This window comes from Procambarus clarkii, chromosome 92 (assembly GCF_040958095.1).
Source record: "Procambarus clarkii isolate CNS0578487 chromosome 92, FALCON_Pclarkii_2.0, whole genome shotgun sequence".
NCBI lineage: Eukaryota > Metazoa > Arthropoda > Malacostraca > Decapoda > Cambaridae > Procambarus > Procambarus clarkii.
The window spans coordinates 9,054,083-9,063,332 of NC_091241.1; the positions used below are offsets into that span (position 1 = coordinate 9,054,083).

Below are 9,250 nucleotides of genomic sequence, written 5' to 3' on the forward strand. Positions count from 1 at the left end.
GTTTTAACCGAATTAGAGGTGATATAGGAGGTAACGAGGCAGGTCTGTAGGAGGGTCCCGTGTCCCTCAGCCCTTGACAATGGCGGCGTCCAGGTCGGAAGATATTCTTGGCCAAAAATGGGACCGCTGCGTCGCTGATACCCTCATTAAAATTGGTGAGAGGATGAGTGCGTGTGTGTGGCTGCTGGTGCCCCGTGTTGGGCACCGTGTGGGCGTGTACTGGAAGTGTGGTTGGCTGCAGGTCAGCTGTGTCACCCCGGCTGTATAATTGGGGATAAATGGAGGTATTTTTACGGTGACACTTGGTCTGGGACACGCTAAAGGCGACACTTTCTTATGCCATACGTGACAGTTAGCCAGGATGGTTGTGTGTTGCGTGTAAATGCCTCTTTTGTTGTCTTGACCTACAGCTACTTGACCTACAGCTACTTGACCTACTTGACCTATTTTAATGTTTTAATATTTTCACCACTGTGTTTTGAAATTAAAATGGTTGAGTTTGGAAACATTTTGACATTAAGTCGACACAATCGACTTGAGAATGGTCCAGGACGGACCGAAACGTCGTCGTCCCTTCACCTTCTAGTGTGTGGTCTGGTCAACATACTTCAGCCACGTTATTGTGACTCATCGCCTGCATTTTGACATTAACTTTACCTGAACATTAATAAAAACGAAAATATGTCCTTGACAATTGCACTATGAAGTTTTTGCCAAAACCAGGTGTGCAGTGCAGGGGTTAAATAAAAATATTTATAAATATAAATACATTATTCCAAATAATATTTATAAATTAAAAAAGTTAGAAAATGGTATGATTTTATGAAAATTAAATAATTTACTGCATTCCTCTCTAAATTTCAGAGGGAAATGTGTTTGGTGGATTTGATATGTTAAGAGGGATCCATAACTGTATATAGAAGTTGGGATGTTGGCGTTTGCAGTGTACTGTATATGTTTAGATTAGGTTGGGTCAGGTTATATTTTGTTAGGTTTTAAAATATTTGTCAAACTGTAATATGGAAAAGTTATCTATATCCATACTACCTTTTGAAACATCCTCATCAATAGCTTCTAAAGACAGATGGTCAAGAAGTTAATATTTCTTTCTTGTACACAGGTGGAGGTCTCACCCTAGGAGTTGTATTTTCTGCAATCGTCTTCAAAAGTAAGTGTTAAAAATAGCTATGTATTTGAAATTTGTTTTCCTGAGCAGGCTGTTCTGCCACTCCTTAAGGTATAATATCCATTGTCAATGGAAATTGATAATGCACAATCACTGAAAGGTCATAGGAGATCTTTGACAAGTTGTCGGCCACTAGAAATGATGGCCACTTTGTGAGCAATAAAAGGGCAGCCAAAACTGCCCTTTTATTGCTCACACTTATAAGAGATTATTGTTTAAATATTATCTGGCAAATATTTGTTAATATTGAAAAATTGGGGCTTAACAATGCACATCACAACTACCAAATCAATGACATCACCTTGCAGCAGATTAATGATGAAAAGAACCTTAGTCAGAATCCACCAATCATTAAAAGTTGAACAGGTGGAAGCTGCAGTAAAAAAAGAAAGTCGACCAAAACTTTCAAGGGTCAAGTGAAATTTTTACTTCAAGGAAAAGATGGTAGTTATTCAATTTTACAAAAATCTCTGGTGCACCCCCATTTGGACTACTGTATCCAAGCATGGAGACGACATCGTCAGGAGGACATATCTGCATTAGAAAAAGGTTAACACGATGGAAAACCAGACAAAAATCATCTCGGCCCTAATTCGGCTCTAATGCTAGAAACGGTTGAGGGCCACAGGATTAACATCACTGCAAACCAGATACAATGCGGCTATCGCATCGAAACTTTTAAAATACATACTAATTTGATGGATATTGATCCAGGACACTTCTTTAAAAGATTAGGTAAATGTAACACATACAAGGAGCAATGGCTTCAAGCTCAACAAGCCACAATGTAGTACGGAAAACAGGAGATGCTTTTTCTCCCATAGGGTTATAAACTTGACACTGCCTACCTGCCAAAGCTGTAAATACCAAAACATTGTTGCAGTTAAAAAAAAAAATCCAGGTGGATAAAATTATTGGGACAAATGGAGGAACCTTTGACAAGCCACCAGCTTCCAGTCCTCGTCAAGACCACAAGCGAGATGATGGCCCTTGGTTAAATAATTAAGAAAGAGGCTTCAAATTCTGTAGTACTGAAATTAAGTAGGAGGTTATTGTGATTTATGGTATTGAAGGCTTTCCTTTTTTTTCTTTTTCTTTTTTTTTAATATATACAATAAGGTACATTGGGTTTGTGAGAGTACATAACATTGGTGATTTTTTTTACATTGTTGCAAAGATACTAACACGCATAGCATTTTGAGCAGGTCCTTAATCTAACAGATAATTATAAGTAGGCATTGTAGCAAAATTTAAAGAATATTAATTGGTACACTGTAGCATAATTTGAAGATTATTAATAGGCTTTAATAATTATTTGCTTTCATTGTAGCAAAATTTGCATTCAACATAACAACTATGATATAAGATGATGGCAGTGAATACAATGAAGAAGTTGCATGTCTTAGGCACTAATATTGAGGGAGTGGGTAAATTAGATACATTTTCATTTTACTTTTGACTAAACCAAATACTCCTTTATTTGCATAGTGTTTGCAAAGATTTGGTTTGACTCTAGGGATATCAAAGAGAGATTTATTTCTGCTGTGGCACTCATGGGTGCTATTGCATCTGTCAAGGAAGCGTTTCAGAACAGGATTAGCATTTAAGAACATGGTTTTGTACATGTAAAGAGCACAAGAGAATGTGTAAAGTGAGTGTATGTTTAGCATGTTTAGGGATTTACACAGAAGTGACTGTTTAAATTATAAGTCAATGAAGGGGTCAGTTGGAAATTCATTTTTGTTCCGAGTAGATTAATTCAAGTACAGTACAGTAAAGTTGTACTGTGCATTTACTATGCATTGTCGTTGCATCATTGGTACTCTTTTTTCGAGATATGAAATTAAATTGGCTTAAATTTAGTACAGTATTTTTGTTTTTTTTTTCTTGTAAAATTTAACAGAGTACAATTGCTTGTATATATATATAGTAATCATTAAAATATCTGTAAATTTAATATGAATCTGAAATTGTTTGTCACGTTGATGATATTCTTAGTATAGAATCTGTATACAGTATATGTATTTATAAGATTAATGGTAGAATATGTTAACCCATTTGATTTTTTATTATTTTACTATGCATTGTATGATTGTAGGGCGACCGTGGCCCCTCGTCTTCGGTCTAGGCTTTGGTGCGGGTATGGGGTATGCCAATTGTCAACATGAATTCAACGAACCATTCCTAGTGAAAGCAGAGAAAGTTATTGTAAGTAGCTTCTGTATTATTTAATTCACTAAATTTTGCTTCTATTTGACATGTTTCTTATTTATTGTATTGTAGGCTAGCTATACCACTCGTACATAAGCTTTCATAGGTGACTTCTTGTTTCAGGTTTTAATTTAAAACTTTTTGTAAAACAAATTGTCTGCTCATCCCACTAAATGTTTTGTGGAATAAGTCATCTTAATCTTCCATTAGCCTTTAACTAAAGAAATAAAGGTCTGAATGTTTTATGTACATTTATGTAGGCCTCGGTGATAGATTTTAGAGCATTATTTAAATTGTTAAATTATACAATTTAAGGTGTAAAGATATGTAGATACATAAATATAACAAATACGGATAGAGCGGGGTTGGTTTAGTAAGATACGGATGGAATGGGGTGGGTTTAGTAAGATATGGATGGGACGGGGTGGGTTAAGTAAGATACGGATGAAATGGGATTGGTTTAGTAAGATACGGATGGAACAGGTGGGTTTAGGAAGGGGGTGGGGCTTTACAAATCAGATTGTATCCATGAGAATGGGTCTTGAAAAGATTTTTAGCAAAGGGGAGAAAGTTCTATAGATTTAGGAAAAAGCATGTACTGTAATTGGATTAATCCTGAAGCATTGTGGGTGGGTATAAAGGGCTATGCAGTAGGAGGGAGTTTATTAACAGCAGTAAAACTCATAGCAGAGCATATTTGAGAGCAGGGCAAAAATTTGTAGACGATTTTAATGTTGAGGTGGGTGCAAGACACGGTTTCTTACCTTACTACTTCAAGTCTTCTTACCAAGACTTAATGTTTCTTTGGCTCTTAAATGTAGATATACCAGTACAGTATATGGATGTTAGTTACTAGTTTAGGAGCTAACGTCCAGGAGGCCTGGAGCAGGAATGGACAATGATTTTAATTAGTTTCCATTGTCAAAGATATGAAACCTGTTAGTCTTATTGAGGTCTCAATAGGCTAACTAATGATCCTTTTTGGGTTAAAAAAATAAACAAAACATAATATATTATATAATATTATTATTATTATTATTAGTATTTAATAAATATATATATATATAAATATATATAAAATAATATTATATATAATATTATTTAATTTTGTGAACTTTATTGTTTTGTAATTAATTTTTGTAACTTTTGTAATTATTCTTGGAGGAATCCCAGGACAGTTTTTAAATTATACAATAATTTCTTTCTTTCCTGTGCTACACAATAGTCATCCTGGCCTAGTGCCATATTTGGATAATTACTTACATCTTTCTTTCTTGGAAACTCGCAGACCACCACTTTAAGTATTAATAGCCTTTGGGGGGACAACTAAGGGTAATGGCTCAGAAAATGGTGTTAAGTAAATTTGAAATGCAGCCGTGTGAGCAGTCATACAGTTGCCTCCTGCTTTTTTTCTCCTTCCCCCTTTTTTTTCTGCTTGCAGCATGTGAGAAGCTGAAGGGGTCTGATGCTCATGTGGAAACATTGGTGTCATTTAGTGGTGATCTTGTATACTAGGTTGCTGGGTGGGTTGTAGGCAGTTATGAAGAAGACCCTCATTTAGTACAGTAGTCACATTTGAATGCGAGGGAGAACTTGAATAATTTCAGCGTCCATGGAATACAGCTGTTAGTCATTCTGTACCAGATAGAGCTTGCATCCAATGACCCCCACTAGTGCCTTCAACAACCCTGCAGGGACAGCTTGAAAATATCCGTGCAGCACTGGTGCAAAAAATAATGTCACTTGCCAGACTGCCGTGATCCTTGTCCAGAGAAGACAGCGGATTGTACCTTCGGGGGCATCATTGCTCGGAAAGGTGCACGTTTTGTTTACTTGACACTATTTTTACCTCTATAGTTTCTTAAAGTATGCTGTTGTATCTTTTCAGGTTAAACCTAAAGCTGGTGCTGTGCCCGAGGCTCCTACAGAAGCCCAGTAGTGCAATAATGTAACAGTTTCTTGTACATTTTATCTTAAGTCACTTTTGTATATTGAGGAAGTCTATCCTGTAATTGGAGTAAATGCATATGCATTTTTTTTTTTTTTTTTTTTTTTTTTTTTTTTTTTTTTTTTATGTTTACTTTTACTCGAAAGTCGATGTTACTTCTGTAACGGCTTGTACTGATGCATTATGTAAAACTTACCTTTTGTAAATAACATTGCCATGGATAACTAATCTTTAATTTTCCTCCCGTCATGTGTAAAACGATATTGAATAAATTGTAATGAAACGATTGAATAAACAACAATTTTCACACTTTTCAAACAATTATCAAGTGTAAATTGAATAAAACATTTTTTCACATCACTGAATAATTTTCACACAGATAATTTTAAAGATTTGAAAAAAAGATGGAATGGGCACAAATTTGACAATGTGGATTAAGAATAATGTATTACTATATTCATAAAATTACTTTGTTAATTCTTCTTAATGGGAAGAAGCTAAGTTTATTTAAATATATAAAAAGCAATTTAATGAAGCATAACTATATTGAGAAAATATTTGTATATTTACCAGCAGCACAATCAAAGTAGCAGATTAATTTTTAAATTGCAGAGTGTAGCATTCATGTGAGGAAAAGACAAGTGTCTGCAGGCTACCAGTTGTTACGGGACAATAAGGTAAACACTGAACTAGTGTGTGTTATGTGTAAACAATTATACCTGACCCGGGTTGTGGGTACATAATGTGAAGTTGTATTCTATTGTTCTTTCCTGTTGGGAAAGACTAGCTACAGTGGAATGTTGAGTAAAGGGTTCCATAGTTATATGTTGCATTTTTATTTTTGTATACCTGAATTACATAATTGCCTATGATTTTAACAAAAGTATTTGTCTCCTGAGTGTAGTGGCAAAAATGTACAAAACCTAAAAGGTTTGGATTAATATAACAAAATTTACATATCCCCAAACTTTAGTGAAACTGCAAAAAAAAAAAATCTGTTTTAGAAATGCTTACCAAAACACAAATACTGTACAAAGCTAAACAAGAGGGCAGGTGATCAAGATAGGCGAGACGAAGCCTATACATCTTCAACAAACTGAGGTATGTATCGTGTGTTATATAATGTGTTATAAGTATTGTATTGCGTGTTATAAATATCATGTACGTTGTAAGTATTATGTGTGTTGTAATGTGCGCTTTGTAAGAAATTGTGTTGCAGGTATCATGTGCTATAAGTATATTTTGTGAGTATGTATTTATGTCAAGTAGAAATTGAAAATTATATTGAGGCCTTACAAAAAGATCTACACAAGCTCCACGAATGGTCAGAGGAATGGCAAATGTTTTTTTTAATACAGAAAAATGCAAGATCCTGCATGTGAACCATTGTAATGCACATCCCCCCCCCCCCCCAGGGAAGCAGCCCGTGACAGCAGACTAACTCCCAGATACTTATTTACTGCTAGGTAACAGGGGCATCAGGGTAAAAGAAACTACCCATTGTTTCTTGCCGGCGCTAGGAATCGAACCTGGGGCCACAGGATCATGCATTCTGTCGGTCGGCCACCGGCCTCCCGGGATGTGTTGTATTGTGTGTTATAGGTATCGTGTGTTGTAAGTTCTGTGTACTTGCCTAAATGTGCTTGTGGGGGAATGGGGGTTGAGCTTTGGCTCTTTAGTCCTGCTTCTCAATTGTCAATCAACTGAGGTATAAGTTCCTGAGCCTATTGGGTTCTTATGTCTACATTTGAAACTGTGTGGATTCTGCCTCCACCACATAACTTCTTAGTGCATTCCATTTATTAACCACTCTTACACTGAAAAAATTTATTCTAATGTCTTGTTGATTCGTTAGGCAAGTTTTCACCCATGTTAAATAATATCATTATTCACCATATCAATTTCCCCGAGAATTTTATATGTGGTAATTACATCACGCCCTAAATCTTCCATTTTCCAGTGATGTGAAGTGCAACTCTTGCAACCTTCTCTCATAACTCATACCTCATAGTTTTAGAACTAGTCTGGTGGCATATCTTTGAATTTTCTCCGTTACCTTATCCTTGACTAAGTTTGGACTTTGTTGGAGTGACATACTCCAAGATTGGTCTCACATATGGGGTATACAAGGTTCTAAATTGATTGCATGCCCAAAACACACTGTATTAGTGGCTTAAACATAGTATATACTTGCTCTATCTAGAAATCCTGCTTTTAACTCATTTTATATGTATGTACTTTTCCTTAAATAAACATGATCATTACTTGCACAAATTTCTAGACAGTTCTGATGTTAGCCAGCCTTGCATAAGCTTCTGATGATATAATTTTTATGTGGGCTTCAGGAAACAGGTTGTGTTATGTCAACTAGATCCATCTGTTCATTTCGTGGACTTCTTCTATTTGGTACCTTGTGTCTGGCCTCTTGTTCCCGCCACATAGCTTCATTATTTTACATTTACCGTACTATACTAGAGGTAAACTCTAGTAGCCATTTGTTGGACCATTCTTTCAGTTTGTCCAGGTCATCTTGTAGCCTCTTTCTATCTTCTTCCATCTTAATCGTCATAACTTTCTCATCATCAGCAGACATTGTGTTTTAAGTGATGTGTGTGTTGTATCATGAGTAATAGAAATTGTAAGTTCCCCATTGTCTGGGACAAGAAGTCTGTTTGGCTTATAAAGGGGACAGGGGTGCAAAACTTATTTGCAATCGCATCCGACATTGTAATTGCTATAACTGTGTTGGGATATCATTACATATGGCTGCAAGAATGAATTTCCCAACAGTAGGCACTCCATATGTACTCTGAAATATTATTAGAACACTCAACATTGTGAATGCCATTGTCAATGCTTTTAGACCAAATAGCATGAGATACCTGTAAATTTATAATAATTCATATAATTTATAAAGCAAAATTATACACTGGTTATATTGGTACATTGTGAATTATCAGAGTTAGTCTGGCTTAGCTTTTCTCAGATGAAGAAAGGTAGACCCTTAATTGATATTCCTTGTTATCTTTTCTTTCTAGACAAGCCTCTTATCTGTAAGGTTGTAGTTGTTCATATAGCAAACTATGGTTTTAATGACATGGAATGCTTGGCAGTCACAACACTGCCTCATTCAACTATCAAATAGTTTGTGTAAAAGTTTGCAAATTTTGGAACACTTGTTTTAGCATTTATTTAGGTGGTCTCATCTACATTGGGACAGTATGAAAAGCATTGGGGGTGGCAAAGGCCTTTGCTTATAAGGGCCTGCAAGCCTTACTCCTCTCTCATGATAAAACAGTACCCATCGTGAGGTCACTGGTTCAAGATGTAGGTTATCGGTTTCATGTGAGGACAATAGTTTTAATGTTAACTCAGATTTAACACTATTATTACTGTTCTTAACAATATTAAATTTGTTTAAATTGCCATTTTAACAAATCTTAGTAAACATAAACTTCTATATTAAAATAATTCATTAAAAGTCTTTGGATCATAATGAAAACAGTTTGGTTTGTAACTTGAAAATAATATAAGCCTAAGGTAGTTTGTTTTCAGTCCAAATTATTATTAGACTGACAGTGACAAACTAAGGACACTCATCAGTGAGCTACTTTTAAAATAACAATTTGTTCAAGATGCGACTGCTACACTTCTTCAGGTTATCTTCAGATGATTTCGGGGCTTTAGTGTCCCCGCGGCCCGGTCCTCGACCAGGCCTCCACCCCCAGGAAGCAGCCCGTGACAGCTGACTAACACCCAGGTATCTATTTTACTGCTAGGTAACAAGGGCATAGGGTGAAAGAAACTCTGCCCATTGTTTCCCGCCAGCGCCCGGGATCGAACCCGGGACCACAGGATCACAAGTCCAGCGTGCTGTCCGCTCGGCCGACCGCCTCCCCACTTGT

At 36.1% G+C, this 9,250-nt stretch overlaps 1 protein-coding gene across 1 annotated transcript; it reads left to right on the forward strand.

Moving 5' to 3' along the window:
* Nucleotides 1–10: 10 nt before the first annotated feature.
* LOC138359725 (MICOS complex subunit Mic10-like) lies at nt 11–6,168 on the forward strand. The gene is made up of 4 exons (XM_069319294.1): nt 11–155; nt 1,121–1,168; nt 3,285–3,394; nt 5,286–6,168. The coding sequence occupies exons 1-4, from the start codon at nt 80–82 to the stop codon at nt 5,334–5,336; spliced, it is 285 nt and encodes a 94-aa protein (XP_069175395.1). The 5' UTR covers nt 11–79; the 3' UTR covers nt 5,337–6,168.
* Nucleotides 6,169–9,250: the final 3,082 nt, after the last annotated feature.

Coding starts and splice junctions, on each gene's coding strand:
- LOC138359725 (XM_069319294.1), top strand. CDS start 80: ATGGCGGCGTCCAGGTCGGAAGATATTCTTGGCCAAAAATGGGACCGC. Junction 156..1,120: donor TGATACCCTCATTAAAATTG/GTGAGAGGATGA, acceptor TCTTGTACACAG/GTGGAGGTCTCACCCTAGGA. Junction 3,395..5,285: donor TGAAAGCAGAGAAAGTTATT/GTAAGTAGCTTC, acceptor GTATCTTTTCAG/GTTAAACCTAAAGCTGGTGC.